Raw genomic sequence first — 21828 nt, forward strand, 5'->3', positions numbered from 1 at the left:
GAGAGCAGCACGGTGTGGAAACATCTCTGGAATGCAGAGGGCTGAATGTTTTCATACTGCTGCCTAATTACTCTGACTGGAGCGCGGTCATAATTGAGACAAATGTACAGCTTCATTAGTTTGAATTGGTCATTACAGAGCACTTCTTAAAGATGCATGCATACATTTTACATACATTTAACAGCACACCTCTACAGTCTGAAAAGTACATCTATGGTGTGAAATAAAGAATATTATTTAGTGTATAAAAAAAGATCTTTGGGTCTGAAGAAGGAGACCAGAACTAAATAGAGGTTCTGTGCACACTGATGGGGGGTCAAAGAGCACATATGACCCCGCAAAATGTCTAGGGGGTCAATGCAAAGGTACAACAATTCACTTAATCATATATTTCTGACAAAACCTTTTTATAAATGTATTTACATGATAAATTAAAACACTTTTCAACTTTCCACTGACATCTATCTTACTGCTTTTATTTTAAAAGTTGTGCTGTCAAAACACGTGGGCAGTCAGATGTGCAGATTTGTGCTGCTACTGTGAAGCAAACTGATTAGCTTTGTTGAAATGCCTCAGCAGGCCAATGCTGTCAAACCAACAGAAAGGAGAAATTGAGAAGAGCAGAGAGGTGCAAAGAAGCACCAGGCAGGTGAGACAGGTGAAGCTGAACGTGGGAGGGGTGGAGAGCCAGGCAGACTAGTTATTAAAAGTTCATCTAGCTTCACATTTAGAGACGTCACCTTTTAATTGGTAGATTTGATCCCGCCTCCTGCATTTCACAAGGCAAAAGTGCGAGCAGGACACTGAACCCTGAATTGCTCCTGAAGTCACTGTGGTGTGAATTTGTGTGAATGCCATTAGCTTGGCACTTTGCATAGCAGCCTCATCAGTGAATGAAAGTGTGTTTGAAAGGGTGAATGAGACATATAAAGCGGTTTGAGTGTAGCAAACGTATAGAAGAGTGCAGATTATTTATCACAAGACCTTTTACTAGATTAATATAAATCCTTGTAAGGCTAATATTCTGCAGGGAAAAGGGGCTAAACATGGACAATGCCGTCCCCCTGTCTATAATACCTGATGTCTGGCCTGCTGGTGGCACCAGATGGCTGAGGTAACTGCATCTGAAAGATTCCACAGCCAGAAAAGCCTTTCAGGTAATCTGAGCAGAGACGGCTCCACTGGTCTATTACTACTGCGGCTATCAGGTTTGTTTATTATACTTCCGGTCACAGTTAAAAGTTTGTGGGAGATATTTGTATTGTTTGTATTGTTTTATCATGCCGTTTCTGTCCCTTTAAATGAACTTGAAGTGACCCGATGCTGGCTCTTCAGCCTCCTGATCTTTACATATACCTTTTAGCCTTACCTGTGATAAGGAGCTCCAGTTAGAGCACTTGAAATCAGCTTTTTGTAATCTGGAAAAGTTTCCAACTAGATCAGACTGTACGAGTTTACAGTAGTCAATGCTGGATTAATCGAAATGGGGACTTTTTAATGGCTGCAATCAGTTTCATTGCTCCCCTAATGAAGAGTAAGTGTCTGGGAAACATTAGAAAAAGCTGCTGACGGCTGCGATTCTCAACATTTTAATTATTGCAAACTTCTTTCTGACACAGCAACTTACAACAAGCTGCACTTTTAAAGTCTCATAAAGACTTAGACCAGACACCGCAGAGCCTTTAAGTGTTATCAAACATGTTGGTGCATCACATAGACAGGTAATCAGCCATCAGCAGGTCCATGGGAATGAGGGGAGAAGCGGATGTGTTCTAGTGCTGCATCCTGCTACTGCTGGAGGACACAACAGCAGTGTGCATTCAGTGGCTCATGCTCTTTTGAAGCTTTTTAGACCCTTCAGATGTCCTGCAGACGGTCAGAGTTCCCAGTAAAACAAATCGTGTCAGAAGCTCAATGTTAAAAGAGAAGATTTTTATTATCAGAACACATCTGCAGTACAATCATTATTTTGTATTCAATATGTCAATACTGTATGTGCAAAGTGCAAAGACTGATATGAAACTTTGATAATTAAAAGAACTACTCATATAAAGAAATTACAGAAGACTTTGCAGGAAGTTTAAAACAAGACCCAACATCCATCCGACACAAAAAACTACACCCTCATCAAGAATCACAAGGCAGATATAATTCCGATTTTCTAACAGGTTAGTTGATGTTTGAAAAGTGAGAAATGGTGATTATTGTCTGAATTGGATTAACGTGAATGACAGCACTCGCGGTATTTATCTCACTGTTTGTGTGAGAAACAGGCATCACTCCAAGCTAAAAACTAAAGAGCAGCTCAACGCGCCGCCCGAGGAACTCATCCAGTGCAGCTGCTTTACTCGTTCTCGAACTTGCTGTATGGGTGGTCCGAGTCGCCGACCAGACCTGCACAGAGGAGAGAGGAGGGCAGAGAAAGTGGAGACAAAATGAAAACACAGAAGCTCGTGGTGAGAGAGGGAACATGATGTGCTGCGTTCTTCTGCTTACATTTCCTACATTGCCCGTAAATACCATAAAGGTAGAGGTTTTCTAATGTGGACTTTACTTCAAGGACATACATTTCATAAAACCAAACACAGAGTCCACCATAAACATTCTAACATTGTTGGAAATCGAATGTTTGGATCATTTCAGAGATGCCTGAGTATACCCAACACAATATCTGCCTTGTCCACAACTTTTTCATGTTCTTCTAACAACAATTCCCGAAATGATTTATTCACAATCTCCAAAGATCAAAGCTGGAATTAAAGGGATGATTATGTTTTGCACTTGGAAAGAAATTGCAGCAGCAATCTTAAAAAGGACATATTTTAGCTATGCAATCAATTTTCTATTATTCTAATGTGTTCATGTTGGTAAAGTTTAAAAATTGTATACATATTTGATTTAATTATTTTTCGGAGCCTCTCCTTCCTCCTGAAATGAACAAGCCGTTTTGCCATTCAAAGGTTAGACCTTAGTCACGATTGGCCGACAGTATTTGGAGTAACCGCGCGGGATCGCACACGTGGGGGAGCGGCCACCCTACACTGTCACTCCAAAGTTGTAGAAAACATGGCTGCTAGGATCGGTTATTCGACCTTATATGTACGAGCCAGAATCACCAGGAGGGAATGGTAAGTTGAACTAATTTCAACATTCAAAAGATATGGCCCCTTTGAAAGTCTCAGATTGCTCTCTTTAGCGGCTCCTACGGTAAGAAGTGGTAATTGCAGGTGTGCTTTTGGACTCACTCTAACTGAGAATCAGACAGCGTCCTTTCTGACTGTTCTGAGTGTTTGTCTTCATTTTAAGGTCATTTGTTTTTCTTTTTCTTTGGATTTGAAATGGTTTCATCATCTGTAGTCATCGATCTCGTCATTGTTTTGTCAGCCATAGTAACCGTTCACATGCAACTCAGCAGAGACCCTAGAAAACAGCACTGTTTCTGCTAGCAGAGTTCAGCGTATTTTCTTCATGGGCACAGAAAAGTCTGTTGCATTGGACAGAAAATTATAATACATCCCTGAATGCAGGATGAGTCATGAACATTTTTAATGTTTTCCAGAAAATGACAAATAAGATTACCTTTAACTTCAAGAAAACTTCTTTTTGTCAGGAAAAATAATAAATAGAAAAATAAACAGTTAGTTCTGACCAAGTCTGATTGGATAAGAGGCATTCGGGACTTTTCACTCTGTGTATCATTCCGCCTCTGCCAGGGGTTCTGAATGCTGTTAATTAACATTACAGCAGACGGTGTATGTCTACATTAAGCAAGCTGGTACCTCTGAACACAGCAGACTCTTATTTCACTAAAGAAACAGATACATGTACATCATACAAAGTAGCTGCTCTGTGGTCACCTGTAGACACAGAGTGCAGGAGAATGTTTGGGTTGCTTTGGCAACGACATCCAGTGTCAGTTAAGATGTAAAACTAGTTGAGATGCTGAAGCAAAAGATAATCTGTAGATTAATACTCGCGCCTGCCGCCGAATCACAGCAGTGCTGATATTCAGTACATCACTCCCTCTTATATGATATTGCTTAAAAGGGTTACACACTTGCAAAAAGACTTACACATCTAACACACAACTTACACATCAGTCATAATGACAGAAGACTAAACTGAAGAATAACTTCCACATAGTTATGACTGGTATTTTCATTTTCATACAGGAGATGATAAAGCTTATAAAAGAGCATTATTTAAAACATTTGTGATTACCACAAGGAAACGGTAAGCCACTTTATTTAATATTTCAGGTTGTTTTTTCCCTACACAACAAGCTAATGTGGAAGATGAGCAGATAAGCATCTATTATTAATGTTCCTTTTGTACTAAAACATGAATATTTATTACTGAACAGTGAAGAAAAGGCGGTTTATTTAGTGTTTTTTTCCTTCATGTGCAGTAAAAAGAAATACAGTTCAATATGTCAGGTCACAGAGCTGCGTGTCTTCTCTCTCTGGCTTTGTATTATTTGTGTTTTTAAATCACGTCATTATGTGTGCATGATGATTAAAGAGTTAACTGTAACCCAGGGAAACCAGAAATCCTGCTGACAAAACAACAGCTGGGCTGAAGGACGGCCAAAGACAGCTGAGGGAATTTCAGGATGTCTTAACTATGAAATTGCTCATTAGATACAGACATCCTCCGACAAGATGAAGAGTTGACGCAAACCCTGAGACCATGAGATGCTCGCACAGAGAGTTTAGAATAATTAAGACCAACTACACGAATAATTAAGAGAGACATAAGAAGATATCCGTTTGATTTGATGCTTGATGGTAACCTTAGACTTACTAAAGTCTTCAGAGATTGGTACAACTTATCATATTGTGTAGTGTTAAATAGTCACACATGGGACTTTTACCCAGGAGGCCGCAGGTTAGGTTAGGCCTTCATGATATGAAGAAATATGCAATGAAGGGGCGCCAGTTTAGCTCAGCGGTTAAATCACACGTCCCATATACAGGCTACAGTCCTCGATGCGATGGCCCTCTGCGCGTCATGCCCTCTCTCTTCCCCTGTTTCTGACACTATCCACTGTCCCATCTCTCTCAATAAAGGCAAAAAATAACCCCCAAATATATTGCGATGAAGATATGTTGTGCAAAAAATAAACAAATATTGATATGGGCAAAGAAGCATAAATGTTCCTTTGTCTTTCCACTGTTCCCTAATCCAGGTACCCAAATGATTACCTACACTCTAAAGCAGGGTTTCCATTTAAAAAAATCTGTGCCGGTCCCCGTGTCCTGGAAGCCTCAATGTTACAGACAAATAGGTGAAATTACAGTCAAACATTATCTGTAGACTTGCATTGCGGTTTGCTGCTGGATTAGGCAGGCCGCTGAGACGTGGACACTGCACTGACTGTGTGCAGAGAGAGCCGAGATGTCCGCAACTCCTCTGGTGAATCTGTTCTTCCTCCTCGATTTCTCGCAAAGTGAGCAAAACCTTTTTTCTTTCCCATCTGTATGGTTGCATCACAGCCTGGGGAATTTTCCTTTCCATTCGGGTCTAAACGCTCGACATTTCTTCTTCGCGGCTGGAGCCATGGCATCACTGGTCTCTGTGACTTCAGACTGTAGATCAGACTCGTTATTATGAGGTCAAAAGTGTTAATGCATGGTGCATGCATATAAAATGCTATATTCTGATCCATTGCATGAAAGGCAGACATTGTGATGACAGTAAAAATATAATGTTTTTTGCAGCTCTAGTGTTCAGAGACAAACAGGCAGGATGACAGTAAAACCATCACTCAGAGTTTTGTTAAAGAGGGAGTCCTTCGGTTTCTGCTGTTGATGTAGGGAAAACGTAATTGTGTGGGAGGATTTACTTCCCATTGATTGACTCTTGATGCGCACATGTGTGTGTGTGTGTGTGTGTGTGTGGCAGCATCAGTGCAGTAGGCTGTCAGGTTATGTGGGTTTTGTGTACGGACGACATGACAGGGTGATGGATGGCGGTTCGTTCCTCCGGCCTCCTGCTCTCATTTGTTTACCTCCACAGGGATAGCAGACGAGGCTGCTCTCCTTTAATGCTCATTCTGGAAAAACACAATCCAGGGAGCTGCAATACATCGTCTGTGGGACTAAACACTGAGACGTGTTATTTCCTTACAGCACCAGCTCTCCTATGAGGATGTGGATCATAGAAGGTGGCTGAGGATTCCTTGAGGGAAGACTCGGAGTTCTTCAGCAAATCAGAAATATTTTCATTCCACTGTCAGTAGAAATGATCCCAGCAAGGGAATATGAATTATAATTACAGGTATCACTCTGGGCACTTTTATTCCCAGCACAGTGTCAGAGCCAGTATAAGCTGGATATAGATAGTTCGAGGGTTCAGGAGTGAGTCAAGCTGGATCCCTCAGACTAAAGGCAAGGCAGTATTATTCACATGAAGAATGCTCGTTGTTCAAAGACAAACCTTTCCTTGTTGCTTCAGTGACCTGTAAACTCCTGCCCACAGCCAGGAGGAGACTTACATTTGACACCGGCGCACGATAAATTATGTTAAAATTGATTTAAGTGGACAGGATGTAGTGTAACCTATCCATGACCTGAATTACTTTGCTTTGGGAAAGGGTATATACTGTTGAATAATGCATCACTGGCACAGGGTATGGAAAGAACAGTCAATGACATTGTCCTGGGAAGTCTAAAAGCGATTCAACACGTACCTGAGACAAAGCTGACTTAAGCAGAACAGAGAGGAGGCACTGCACTGTGTTAGACTTACTGATGAACTCAGGTACGGCAGGTGTGTACATCACAGGAAGAGACGGTTACAGAGTCTCATTACAGAGTTTTAATAAATGGTGATACAAAGTAGGGATGGGTCATACATTTTGAATATTCAAATTGTCATTAATTTATTTTAAAAAATCCAGAAGTTAAATCGACTATTATATCATTTTAAAAATATATTTTTTCCATTGTTTTTACCGTCACCTAGTTGTAATGTGGAACTACCGTCAGACGGTGGCGGTAGCGCATCTGAAAGCTGTTTGCTAACTGCCATTAAATAACAAAAGAAGAAGAAAGCATTAGTGCCTGGTGCCGATAAAGCTAGTGTGGTGCTGTGAGATTCAGAAGTGGAAAAAAATGCAGACTTCTGCGGCCGTCAAAGAGTTCTGTGTTAGGTCCTGGAATAATAGTCGAATGGTCCCCAGTGATTAGCAAATAGTATTTGTGCTTGAAATGCCCATCTCGAATACAAAATGGATAAAGATTCATACGTACCATACTTCTTGCGGATCTCATCGTGCCTGGCTCTTCTCTCCCCCTTCCTGTTAAAAAAAACAACAACAAAAGGAGGGTTAAAGAGACGTAATTCACACCTGTAGTTTCTCAGTAAAGTCTGATGAAAAGATATATTGAATTGTTGTGTTTTTTAGCTCTGGTCTGTTTTTTTCTCATATTACACAACTGGTGTGAAAATGACATCGTATGGACTGACTGGTAACTTATTGATTGGACCATTTTGGTGATGTCATCCTACATCATCAGCAAAAACAACAAACACATCCGAAAAAGCAGAACTCACTCTCTTTACAGTTATGACTCCGTGTGCAGCTGGACTTTTGGTTTGGTTTTTACACATTAACATTCTGCACTGACAATGTTATGCCAGCTCACTTATTCGTTCAGAAAAACCTCTGCACTAAAATTATAGCACACCATTGGGTACAAAAAGTTCTGGAACTGCTCCAGTAGGCTCGGGTTGTTCTGATCTAAGTGTCTGAAGAAATAAGAGAGAGGATCTCTAAAGAGGTAGACCTTCATTGTAATTCTAACACAGGTTACAACAATGCTCTCTTTAAAGCCACCAGACTCCACTGAAAAATAACAGCATTTTACCTAAAAGAACAGGATGGATGCTGCCTTTATTGGTTAGTTTGTGTTATAGTGTGACTTTGGCATTAGTTCAGATGCAACACAATATTTGTGTAAGACACAATAACACAAACTGGCCGATCAAAGAAGCAGTTACTCCGTATTCTACAAGGTAAAATTACCGTTTTTGTCAACAGAGTCTGGTGGCTTTGTAGGGTGATGTAACGTCTGTGTCTGGTTAAAAAAGGGATTTGACAAAAACATTTATCCTTGTTGGATCCTTTCTGCAATGTTGTCACACAACAGGCATTAAAATCGGAGTCTGTTAGTTGCAAAAACAAGAGCTTTTACTGGACATACTTTAATCAGGCCTGTTTGCCTCCAAGGATCACGTTGCAACCATTACAGCTTGTTTCGCTGCTGCTGGCTGTAGCAATCACAATGTTTTTGTACCTTTCAGTCATTTAAACCCAATGTATTTCAAAATAGGCAGAAGGTTTAAAAACACAGGGGATGGCTTTCAATGGTTGCCAGAGAAAAGCCCAGCGTTACAGCTAGCAGGTGAGTTAAACATGCAGCATCACTGTCAGCATATCACAAAACTCAAACTGCTGACTGGAGATCAGACTTTAATGAAACTTGGGGGAAATGAAATGTAAATGTGAGATTACAGTGACTGAGGCAGGACGGGGGTGAGATGATTGCAGGTGAAAATCAAGATTTTAATAACCTGTCAAACACACAGACACACACACACACAGACACACACACACACAGACATACACACAGACACACACACTCACTGACTGTAGGCTGCAATATTTCATACGATCTTAAGTTATGCTTACACTAGCAACCGGCTTCCTTGACCACCATGTTAAACTTTGTGGTCACTTAAAGAGGCAAGTTTTTAATGCTCCAAGTCCTAAATGACTTTTATATTTATGTCCTGATTATATTGAGAAAATAATTGCTTTTGCTTTAAAAGCTTTTCACATTGATGATTAAAGAACAAACTGGGAAAATACTTCTTTCAACACTTCTGCATCAATAAAAGCCGAACAGGTGTGAAAAGGCTTGTCTGTGTGCCTTATGGAGAAAAGCGTTTAAACTCTGGCTTTTTGTGGAGCATTAAGTCATATTTCCAATGATTTCCTACTTCGAGGGACATTCTCATTGGCAGTGTAACACAAACAGAGCAACAGGCCTGCTGTCAGCCCCTCACTCATCCTCTCTGAAGACTAACAAAAGCCTGGGAGGAGGTTTTGTGCTCCGGACCTCCAGGGGCGTCCCTTCACTTCATGTCTGCACAAAGAGCTGCTGTAAATCCGTCAGTGTTTTATTGCCAGGTAGTGATCTGTGAGCAATCGGGGTGGCTGAGCACTGCCTGCCATCTGTCCCCCGCCCTGCTGTCGGCTTGTACGCAACTAATTGATTGACATGTTCACACTCCCTCCACATAAATATGGCTGCGTTCAACAAGTGCTGACGACGCATTGTAGAGGCTCGCTAGACTGATAGTGAGTTACTACAAAAGTAAAGTAAAAGCTTGCTACAGAGAAGCTTTAATTATCCTCCAGCAATGTTTGAGCGTGTCTCCACTGTGAAAACATCACGCCTTTATGTAGTTCTGTTTGTATTTTGACAGTTTGAACGTTCAGCTGAGATAGAGGCTTTGAATTTACCATCACATTAATCTGGTTAATGCTACGGAAGCTCAAGTTCAGCTAAATACATCAGATAAGACATGTCGTTCATTGGCAGCTATTGTAGTGTTATTGCTGTTAGACATTTATACCACTGGTTGTATGAGGCATTGCCAAGGACAAGTGGGATAGAAAAAACTGAATGAATTAGAGTATAATCAAACATTTGAGCTGCGGTGCTGTCGCTCTCAAGGCAGAGGTTAGCAAGATGTATTCAGGCAGAAAACTGAAACCTCAAGTAACAAATGGACAGATTTTCTCTCTGTGAGGAGGAGAATAATCCCTAGCATTGACCCCGTTAAAGCAGGTTTTGGTTACAGGAAGCAAAACAGTCAGTGTGGAGAGCAAAAGAGGCAAAACCAATCGCCAAAATGCGAGTCCAGAACCCACCGGCTGTCATATGACGATAATAAGGCTTTTTATCAATCTCTATAAACAGATATCTGCATATGAATGCTGATAGCAATCAAACTCTCAACTACAACTCCATTCTTAGTCCTCACATTGCTTGTCAGACTGTTAACAGTGACTTGGCCCAGACACCAGTTATCAATTCTAAAGATATCTGGCTGTCAGACACAGATCGACACTAATACAAATATTTTCAATACTTCCGATGAAGTGATTTAACAAAATATATATTTGAGTATTGTGAATTTTTTTGGTGACACTATATTGATTAGGCTTGGGTGGTATTGCGGTATACCAGCGTATTTAGAAATCCAGACGGTATGAAGTTCAATACTGTCAAAAATCCAGTCGCTCATTTTTCTATTAAACTGATGCAGATACTTTATAGAGGTGATGTACTGCACAGCATGCGCCAGCAGAGGTCAGGCTACTGCTGGAGGAACAGGTGAACGGCAGAGCTAAGAAAGATGGCGACCACAAGCGGGGATGAAGTCGTATTAAAAAAACCCCTCTGCCCCTGTTAGGGAGTTTTTGGGGTTTAGACCTGATGACAAAGGTGAGCCAGCAAACATTGATGTTACAAATAACACAGGTTTACGCAACACCTATTATGGCCAGCATGCCGTGTATTATGTTGACAGCTGATGACCTCATTAAATTATACTACTTTGCAATCAGAGGATGGCTCCGGAAAGTTACAGCGGGAGCACGCCCAGGAAATGAGCACGCACAGTGACCCGGAGAGCGAGAGAAGAGATCAGCAACCAATGAAGTGTGTGTGTCCTTGAGATCTGCAAGTCATTTTCAAGCCCAACATTGATTTCTCAAAACTATGCATCTTGTTTGTCACTTAATATTTTGCATACAAATATTTGTAGCAGTGGTTAATCATTGGTTGTTTCAACACCCTAAAAGCATAAAGATGTCATTAATATTCAGCAATTTGATTGTTCCACTCTGTAACGCAAGGGTGTAAACTAAGTCAGGAGTGTGAGAGCATTACTTGCAGAAAAACAGCCATAATCATAAAGTGGGCAATATGTGACTTTTCTTTCAAAATGTATCTAATATATTGTAACGTATTAAATCTAAACCCACTGTAGGGATTTGTATCATATCACAAGATTCTTACTAAAACTCACCACTGACAAGTACAGGTTCAAAAGAGTTTCCTCCCTCATGAAGCTAACTTTGAACTAAAACACCAAATACCCAATACTGAGGTTTCTTTAGGGCAGGTGATCTTAAAAAGCTGTAATATCAGTGAGAAATCAAAGAGCTGTATGGGTCAGTCCCTCATGTTACTGATTCCCTCAGACTGCTCTCCAGGCTCAGATGACGATGAAGGCTCAGTGCTGTGAGCTGGCTCTCCGGGGGCCTGGCTGCAGTGTCTAAAGTCTTTCTCATGATGGGTCGGATCTATTCTGAATGTCCTGTTCACAACATGAACTTCTTCTATGTAGGTCACTGCACTAACTCTGACTTGGGAGATGTGATCATGCTCTCTGCAGGAAACCTCGACTGGATTCTGTGGCTCGTGAGAGAAAAGCTCCTAGAGGTTGGATAATTCAACGCACACACACACACAGAACCAGGGCTCTGATGTTCCCAGCTCTGCAAGTGATGATGATAAACCTCAGTTACTGATTATCTTTCTGCACGACTGCCCCGCTTACCAGCACATCACCCGGCCATCCTCGGAGCATGAATGCACTGGGAGCACAGGCACTAAATAGAAAGACGAGGCTGAAACATTTAAGGAGGGCAGGAAGAGGAAGACTTCCAAACCCTGCTGTATGACTCAATGACTAACACACTGTTTCTTTGACAGAGGATGGTGCTCCACAGGATGTAGCTCACTCTATTTATGACTGCATTACCAAAGAGCAGCTGCTCAGCCTTGACAATCCAATTGGTGTTTTGGGATGCGAGCGGAGCAACACTGAGCTCCTCCTCTGGGACATGGACTTGTTGGGGCTGCACACACACACACACACACACACACACCAGTTGCTTGAATCCCAAACACACAACGGGCCCTTTTGTTGGGGACTTTGAGTTTTTCCGTTGTAGGGAATCACATGAAGGTCCCACTCGAATATCGACACACAAAACCCCAAACGTGTTGAGAGAGTGAGATTAGATCTTTAGATTATCTCCTGACCTTTTTGATATGATGATACAGCTGGTTGGGTTGCATTTAAAATAATTTTATACTATTAGAATAATATAAGTATCTGTTGATTACAACTATCGGATCGGAGCCAATCTGGGCATTTTTTAACCGATCTGGGATCGGTAACTTGAGCCAATCATCTCACCCCTGATCATTTACATCAGCTGTCCTAAACTGGGCACAATTTGCATCAGAACACACAAGTAACTTAGCATTAGCAACCCCGTGGCTAAAATGTCAGCAGTGTGGAAATATTTTAAACTAGAAAGCGAAAACAATCCAAGAGCCACTTGCAAGATATGTAATACGACTGTTTCATGAGGTGGTAGCGGTAGAGCTGCGTTCAGTAGCACCAATTTGATACGACATCTAAAAACTAAACATGCAACAGAATACGGCACGTTCACTAATGCAACAGAGGAAAAGGCAACAAACTCTGGACTTTAAAAGGAAGGATAAATATCCTCCAGAGTGAAAAGGCCAAAAAGATTACAGTGAAGGTGATTGGATTCATCGCTTTGGACAACCAGCCCCTCCCCGTGGTAGAGAATGCAGGTATTTGCCTTTTGGAGCTTTTGGATCCACGGTATGTCCAGCCGTCTCGACACCACTGTTAAGTGGATCTACACTTATTTTTTTATGATCAAACAGCATTAAGTGGATTTGTGATTTATTTTTGTGACTGAATATTAAAGTTAAACTAAGCCGTTACACCAGTCTGAGTCAAATGGAATAAACTGAAGACCTTTTTAGTTAATTTGTTTACTTGAGTTATTTCTGTAAACAAAACAATACGTGCAGCTCTATTATCTAGGCAAATAAAAGTATTGGATCGGAACTCAGTATCGACAGATAGTCAATATTTAAAAAATTGGGATCGGGGGCCAAAAAAGCTGATCAGGACATCCCAAAAGGACATTTGGTCCTTCTCTTCTGTCTGCAGATAGTAAACACGATATCTGAAAAAAATATCTAACATTTTAATAAAATGCGTCCGATATACCGCTGTGACCAATATACCAGTATAAAATACAGAGAGGTATTTTATTGTGTTACAGTATTTTACCCAGACGATGGCGCTACAAGCTAGCTACAGCTTCGTCATGGACATACGCCATCATGATGGCCAGAGCAGCCGCTGTCCTCACAACAATCAGCATTACCATAGGCTGAGCTCAACAACCGCATCGGTAGCTGGCAGGATTGCAAACTCGACATGGTGAAAACAGAGGGTAGGCTGTAATTTGTGTGTGTTTTGAATGTGTTTCAAATACAAATGAATAGATGTAGTGTTAAAATAACTATACAAGATTTTATTAATAAATAGCTAAAGGAAAACCTTTTTCACTCACTTTGTGACGTGTCTTATATTCTGGTGCATCTTATACTCCTGATTTTACAGTAGTAACAGAAGAGACTTGACAGGAAAGGATAGAGCAACAGATGAAACAAATGTCACGCAGCTGGAGTCTAACCAGAGACATTACAGTTTATGGTCGTTGTCGTATGTTGTAAACCACAGCGCTGCTCCAGAGGAGGAACGTTTTGGTGCAGGTTGCAGCAGCATTTCAAAGAATGTATGCTTTCGCTCAGCACCTCAGAACTACTGAACTGCGAGATGTCAAGACAGATGGTTTTTTTCTCCATACGGACTTCCAAGTATTTTAGCTTTCTTTGATGAAATGCACTACACTAAAATATGTGTAACCAAAGTTAAAAGATAATATATTTATCAATAAAACACAGTCCTCAAAGTCCCCTTCCTACAACATCATAGAGATTACAGAGAGGCAGAAAAACATGCAGCTATGTGAAACTGTTGTTAAAATGAACACAGGAAGAGTTTTTTTGTGACAGTTAAAAATTTCTACTTAAGCCTGGAGTGAACTTCTTACCTTTCCTCAGCGCGCTGTTTGATCTCCTCTCTCTTCCTGGCAAATCTCTCGTCATCTCTGTCGGGCCTTCAGACATAAGACGGCAGGAACAAAGTGTCAGAATTACAGTACAACTAAAACACACTGAAACACACACTCTCAAATTACATACCTCTACAAATTTGTCACATTTGCTGGAGGGATACTCGTTTCACAAAGCTTACAAAGTTAGAGTGATTTAAATACTCTGGAGCATGATTTATATTTGATTCATGAATTGTCGCTGCAGCTCCAGAAACAAAGGGAACTTGATGTGAAGTAAAGTGAGCATGTGTGTCATCTTTGATAATGGAATTACATGATTTAATGGAAGCTGAGCAATCAGAAGGTGAGAAAATAAAATTGCCTGTAGGCAAAAGTAACTACAAGGTCTATTTTAATGGACGCTTGGTGTGTGTGTGTGTGTGTGTGTGTGGGGCATGCTCTTCATCCTGTTTTTTTTTCGACGGATGATAGACGTGAACGAGACTCCTGCACCCACAGGCCTGTCAGTGTGTGACAGGCCAGCCTGCAGATGATTGACTGACATGACATTTTCATTCCACTGCAGCACAATAAGAGCACCACACACAGAGCTGTCTTGTAAAGGAAGCTAAGATGATGTAGCGTGAATGTAGCCATAATTCATGGTTGTTTAACTCCAGAGGTTCACTGCAGTGAGCAGTTGTTCAGCACGGTGCAAACAAGAACTCCTTTTATTGTGTCACAAAGTTACAACTTTGCTGCACAGACATGGCTGACACAATGGATTCAGGCTCTACATCATTGTTTGCACATTTTTATTTTTACTGCTTGGGTTGCAACAGGCTCACATAGTTTAGAAATGTGTGTGCTTTTTTAAAACTGCAATCTAAGGCTTTGGTTTTAGAAGAAAACGTTTTAGAATTGTTCCAGCCAGCAGCAGCGATAAGGACCACGATGGCTGCTTTTTAATGCTTCATCGAAAATATGCTGGATCAAAGTATCTCGACTTAAACTGCTTGTTTTTGCCACTGACACGCAAAGAGTGCTATCCTAAGTGACTGAAATCATTATGCAATGTTAAAGTAGGGTTTCTGTTAGGGGAAGGAGCTTTTCTTTTATCCAGAAAAAACAGTTACATCGTTCCCTTCTAAGCCACCAGACTCCATTGACAAACACAGTCATTTTAGCTATTGCAAAACCAAGAGTTGATGGTCTACCGCTGCCTTGATCGGTTAGTTTGTTACTATTTTTGTTTGACTTTGGTGTTTATAAGGGTTTCTCATATCCAACACAACACAATAACAAAAAAACAAAGTAACTGATCGAGGCAGCAGAAAACTGGCAACTCTGACATTCTCAAAGGTGAAATCATGGTTTTTGTCAATAGGGTCTAGTAGATTTGAAGAGACCGATGTAACGGCTGTTTCTGATTTAAAAAAGCATCTTACGTTAAAAAAAAAGGCCTCTCTCTGTAGCTCTGTAGTGATCCTGTCTGTAATGGTGTCAGACACTTAGAATAACAACCTGAGCCTGTCAGAAGCAAAAACAAACACTTTTAGTAAGCGTACTTTGATCAGGTGTATTTGCCCTGAAGGGTTGCACTGATTGTGTTGTCTTGAATGTTTTGTCCTGCTCTGATTTGTATGCACCCCATGAAGAATAGTTGTTACTGCAGTTATAACTAATGAGGATCCTTAAAAAATGAATAAATAAATAAATTGACCTTACCCTGATGCACGCTTCTTGCAGCAACAGCAGCAGCAGCAACACACAACAATGCTGATGAGAATGGTTCCACCCAGGACAGCCATGGCGATGATCAGGGCCTCGAAGTTCACTGAATTAACAAAGAAGCAAAAAAATGTTGATATTGTTAAAAACACTGATTTATTCTGTCCATGTAATAAATGAAACTCTGGATCCTCCTTTACCAACAACATTATCTCAACTTGTTTGGCAATGGCTCCACCTGCTGACTTCTTGGCATAACTACAGGTCATGGGGAAATGAATGAGGAAGCCAAACGTCTATTTTCAGTGAAAACATAACTTTAGGTGTATCAGATGGAGACTCTGGGCCTCCAGCAGCACTATAATTGTTTCTCAGTTAAGGTGGGTCACCTGAAGGAGCAGAAGTAATCACTTCACCACAGGCTGCAGGTCAACTTTCCTGTGAATATATTTGGACTCTGAGCAGCCTGGAGGTGGCTGTTACAGATTTTAAAATTCTTAATGACGTAACTTTTAATATCTTTTAGATTAAATTATCACAATAAATTAAATGAACTGTCTTTCAAAATTTAAAAAAATCATTAACCATCAAAGGGAAGTCTATTTCTAGAGCAGTCCTGAAACAGCTGGATGACAGCTCTGGTCACGGGCAGACCTTCATTCTGTTTCTCAGCAACAGACTCACACACTCACACACTCACACGCTCACACACTCACACACTCTCCTGTCAGTCTCTTGGAAGTGACCGCTTTGAAGACCACGGTACGATTTTCTCTGTTAGCATCTGTTAGCTAAAACTGTTAGCACTTTTAAGAGGGTCTTTTTGGGCTTGCCATCTGTGACACCGTATTTCTTGGCTGCTTGACAGTTGTTTAATGACTCTGCTGCATTGATCATTTTAAAAGTAGCATCATCACTCTGCCTCAGTTGTTGGTTAACTTTGCCTACTTTTGAGCCACTTTGTTCGGATGATCACCGTGTCTCTACAGCTTTCATCCCCTAGCACCGTAGTTGTGAGTGACGGCTTGCCTCAGTCATGAAGGGTACATGCTTACAGATAAGTGGCGCCGTCTACTGTTACGAAAGTATATTGGTATTTAAAAGTTGAGCCCTCGATTATAAGACAGCCCCACTTTATCATATTTAATTTAAGGAAAAAAAAAACGTATTCTTATATTCAGACCAATACGGTGATTAGGTATTTGTTAGGTATTATATCTTCAAGTAGTTTTTGTGTGTGGATGTGTGTGGATACATCTCTTCACTCGACTGCTTCAAGGATGTAAAACAGCTATTTAAAGCTTCTCTGTACCCACGCCAGTTTCATTACTAAATTAGGAATATTGTAAAATAGCTTCATAGTCTGCATGTAGACACTGAACTGCTGTCTACGTTGTGTTTTTCCAGTTCATGACTTTTTGTATGTGAATTGTTGTTGCTATGCAAATAAAATTTCAGTTTAAACCTACATATATATGACCATATGTTCAATCTATCTATCTCCATTGTAGATGTGTTCATGCGATGATACAATAAGATAAAATTGCCTTGTTAAAAGTTACAAATGTAGTTAGTGAATATTTTTAAATTCAGTAAAACCATCAATGACTGTGACTGTGCAATAATGAACACTGAACTGCTTATCATAGGGGCATTTATAATCAAACTAAAACCATGCACTTTGATGATGACAGAAAAAGGGCATTTGTTTAAATGGACATGAGATCAACGGGTCTTTTCTATGCCAGTGTGTCTAGACCAATGTATATATAGATGGACGACACGTCTCCATCTGCTCTCACTGCATGGAATTGATGCCAAAATAGCCCCTGCGATAGGCGCTGCCATCTTGTGATGGTGTCGTCATTTGGAGCCAGAGTCTGCACAGTAGAGATCGGTGGGTGAAGTGGCTGTAGCCACTTCCGCTAACCCAAACACACACAAAAAAAACAAGGATCCCGCACGCCGGCGTGTCTAACAGCAGAACAGCTTCTTGTGTTGGTCTGAGGTTAACGCCCACAGGTATGGAAACTTCAATGACTGTAGTGACTGTTTTAGTTACGTCTCCTCTCGCCTCCTCCACTCTGCTAATCTGGAACTGATCTGCTGCAGGAGCCAGATTTGTTAACAGAGCTGTCAATCATCATTTTTATAGCATCAAATAACTAATCAAAAGTAAACTTGTCAGTAAAATGAACACTTGGACATAAATCAGCATGATAAGAACTAACTATAATGACAGAAACCATGTTTGAGAAAAATGTATCTGACGTGTATTTTGATTTTATAGTTTGACTCATGTCCCATCTGTTAACATGGAGGAGGCAGGCTTTATGAGCTACAATGCAGCCAGTCAGCAGGGGGTGATTGAGGGAGGTGTCATGTCATCCATCTTTTTATACAGTCTATGGTCTAGTCAAAGAGACAAAGGGGGTTAAATAGTGCCAGGACCACTGAATTGATATTTAAAAAATGTTTGCTTCATTTATTTACAGTTTCCTCTACAGCTGCACATGACTGTAGTCTTCCGCAGCACATAAACCGCATGAGAGAGGAAGCAGGTATAGCATGCTTCAGAGATGAGAGGTAGGATCATAACCTCCCCTCTGAGACACTGAAACAACATGAAGTGAGAGAACAGGAAGTTTAAGCTGGCTCCTCTCAAAGAACCAGGTGTACTTTCAATTTGCTAGCCTCAGCTGATATACTGTGTTTGTTGAGGTGAAACTCCCAATACTGCACATATCCTGCAGATATCTGCCACCTTCACTCCAGTATTTTATAGAGCTAGATCATTTAAGAAGTTAAAGATGTATCCGTGTTCCTCTTTGGTGTTTTTAAATAGTCAAGAAGATTATGAGGACCAGGTGTATGAAAAAAGGGAAGTTAGATTTATCATTTTATTTAGCATTAAGAGAATAAAGTCATAATGTCCTGAAAAAGTTTGGACTGCAAGAATACAGTTTAAGTATGGAAAGCAAAGTTGAATTGTCAAGAATAAAGTGTCAAGAATCGTGTTGAACTTCAGGTATTTGCATCAGGTATAAGAAAAATTGAAGCAGAGGAAGTTTTTTTTTGTTTTTAAAATAAAGTCGCCAATATTCTATATTTGGACTAAATTTTTTACATTTAAAGCAGCAATAGAGTGTTACACCGTCCCCCACGTCGGCTTTTCTATCAGTAAAAACAGTGAAACAGTAGGCCTACATTTTGTCAAACAGTCAACACTTCTCCTTCTTCTTCTTAATTTAAGGTGTTATGTCACAATGAAAAAGAAAGCACATGTAGTCATCAACTTTCACATCACAATTACAATAAAACTGAAAAACTCACTCCAGCACACTCCCCATCGGGCCTGGGACAGCTGGCACACTGACGCCGGGGGCAGCAACCAGCTCACTGGGTACTCTGTGCAGTTGTTGGAAGTGAAGCACCACAGACACTGGGCAGAAACACACACACAAAGTTAAACACTCTAAAGGTTATGGTTCATACATGATCAAAAAGAAAGAATACAGAGGAACAGTACATCGATAATCATTTTAATCACTTAACACTCAATTCATCTGTTAAAGTATAAAACTGAAATGTAAAACTTTTTCTGGATCTAGCTTCTCATTAAAAATGAGCTTTGTTTAAAGTGATAGCAAACTGTGCATGTTTGGATTTTAGACAGTCGGTCTGGGAAGGCAAGAAAAGTTCAATCAAACCTTAGCTGATGCAAGGCATCTTAATTTATGTGGCACATTCGATCAAAGAGGCAATTCAAAGTGCTTTACATAAGTAAGGATAAGTCAGGAAAGCATGAGATATTTAAAAATGATTAAGAATAAAAGCAACTGTAGAACACATTAAACTAATGAGCTCTCAAAAGCCAGAATAGAAAACAACTAAAATAATTAATCGTAAAAAATAAGAATAAATGAAATAAAATGTGTAAATACAGCTACAGCGCTGATACAGTGTAGTAATAATAGTTAGTTGCCTGAAGTCAAACGAAGAGAATGCTCAAAGTCACAGGAGAAGAGTTTTTGACTTCCACGTATGGGAGTGTTGACTGCGAGATAAACAGGTTTTTCCATTAACATTGTTGGATTAGATTAGATTTCACTCTATTGTCAGTTTTCTGAAATTTCTTGCGTCTCATGACGTCCAGAGTTAAACATAGATACAAACATAAGACAAACTGTAAGTCTGATTGTATACTCAATATATGAATGATCCTATTGTAAATACATGATAGATGTAGAGCTGACCTATTTAAGGCCGATATTAGCCTCCCACTGATATAGTATTGTTAATGGTATAGCCTACATGTTGACAGATATACGCCAGTACTAAAAGAGAAAAAGGAAGTAGGAAATGCTGATAAGATACCTGGGGTAATTTAGAAATGGTGTCATCACATTATCTAGAAAGCAAAGCGCGCTTCTACTCCTCTGTTCACAATACTGTGGCAAGCATCCCAGAATGATGGAATTATTTCGTTTATAATGCATTGCAAACTATAAGCTTTTTTTTTTCTTAACAGTCAAATACCAAAGACAACTTGCATTTACAGACAAAATAGTAAACTAGTCAAACATACAATGAATAGAGGCCAGTATGAGAATATGTAATAGCTTCATATCGGCACTGGTCCCAAAACATCAGTATCAGCCGATGTATTTTAAACAACAAGCAGAAATTATTTTAAAATTTGTTTTGAGAGGCACATCTCAGTGTATTTTGATGGAAGATTTGGTGGTAGCAAGTTAAACTTTAAGTAATTGCCCCTTGGGGGTCGCTGCTTTACTGAATTGAAGAGCCCTGGTGACTAAAGTAGAGCAGGTCTTTAAGTTATGTAGGCCGCTAAGATTACAAGAAGAAATGGACCATAAATTGTTACGGTTTATGACAGCAGAAAGTAAGAACTTGTCGAGCAAAGGTCTAGTATTATCTATTATAAACTCCACCCACATCACTCCTCACAAACTTACCTTGGCATGAGGAACACAGCTGTCACAGCTGCTGTAGGCAGAGCAGGCTGAAAGACAAAACAGTCACTTGACTCCTTCAAAGTAACACAAAGCCACCAGTGACGTATTTAAAAAGAAAATTATTTCACTTATTATAAGTATTAGCTTTCTATAAATGTGTATTAATCTATCTTATTATCTGTCAAAATGTTTCAGCTGTCAACTTTAATACGTGTACTGTCCAAACTATGATATTATTATAATATAAAACTTACGAGTTGGTGGTGGGGGAGATGTTTGGCATGCCCCCTGGCTAACAAAGCTAACACACAGCACAACGGCATAAAAACACATCCAAGTGGTCAGCGTTTGTCTCTCCATTGTAAAAGTAGACGTTTTTAACAATATAAAACAGCTGGGAAGCTTAACTGCGTCTAAAAATCAGAATATTAACTCGTCGGGAGTGAACGTTCGCCTTCCTGAACTCCGCTACTCTCGATAAACACTGCTGCTTGTGTTTTGCTCTGAACTGCAGCCTGACACTTCCTGGTCGTCTGGGATGAGCGCGTTTCGTGTTACCTCAACAGCCCGGGCGGGAGGAGTTATGCTTTAACCCAAAGATACAAACAAAGGCTGCTAACATACACGTTTTAAATTTAATATAGCCTAACGAACTCCATCAAAATGTATTTTTTTAAGTGTATTTCAGAGGCTCAAAGCTAATTTATTTATTCATGTAATAATCGCATTTTATTGAATCAAATTTTAATTTGGAAAGTTATAGAAGGCTATTTCCGCCATTCTAAGAAATACATATTAAGTAGGCCTTCTTCAGAGAAAAATCTAAAAAAAAAAAAAAAAATATGTCTAAAATGATTTTGAGAAACGTTTCCATTAATGAAAATCAGTCATTGTCTTTATTTTATGTTAAATCGTTCTTTTAAGTTTCCAATTATTTTGAGATAATATGGTTTTAATCGATATTTTTTTCTTTTAATTTTTAAAGAAAATACATTTGTGATTTCGTAAAAACTAAGTCATTATTTTGAAAAGGTTTCTTATTTTAATGACTTCCAGGATCTTTATTTTTCATCCTTTTTT

At 39.9% G+C, this 21828-nt stretch overlaps 1 protein-coding gene across 1 annotated transcript; it reads right to left on the bottom strand.

The window, feature by feature from the left end:
• Positions 1-1917: 1917 nt before the first annotated feature.
• Positions 1918-21262, bottom strand: LOC138584741 (pituitary tumor-transforming gene 1 protein-interacting protein). The gene is made up of 7 exons (XM_069657046.1): positions 21003-21262; positions 20749-20795; positions 19103-19211; positions 15767-15875; positions 14036-14101; positions 7254-7300; positions 1918-2394 (listed from the first exon to the last, which is right to left on the bottom strand). The coding sequence occupies exons 1-7, from the start codon at positions 21106-21108 to the stop codon at positions 2345-2347; spliced, it is 534 nt and encodes a 177-aa protein (XP_069513147.1). The 5' UTR covers positions 21109-21262; the 3' UTR covers positions 1918-2344.
• Between the last annotated feature and the right edge of the window lie 566 nt (positions 21263-21828).

This window comes from Semicossyphus pulcher, unplaced genomic scaffold (genome assembly GCF_022749685.1).
Source record: "Semicossyphus pulcher isolate SPU_LCO1_2020_fin unplaced genomic scaffold, fSemPul1.0.p SCAF_9, whole genome shotgun sequence".
Lineage (NCBI taxonomy): Eukaryota > Metazoa > Chordata > Actinopteri > Labriformes > Labridae > Semicossyphus > Semicossyphus pulcher.

Coding starts and splice junctions, on each gene's coding strand:
- LOC138584741 (XM_069657046.1), bottom strand. CDS start 21,108: ATGGAGAGACAAACGCTGACCACTTGGATGTGTTTTTATGCCGTTGTG. Junction 19,212..20,748: donor GCTGTGTTCCTCATGCCAAG/GTAAGTTTGTGA, acceptor GTTTCTGCCCAG/TGTCTGTGGTGCTTCACTTC. Junction 15,876..19,102: donor CCGATGGGGAGTGTGCTGGA/GTGAGTTTTTCA, acceptor TTGTTAATTCAG/TGAACTTCGAGGCCCTGATC.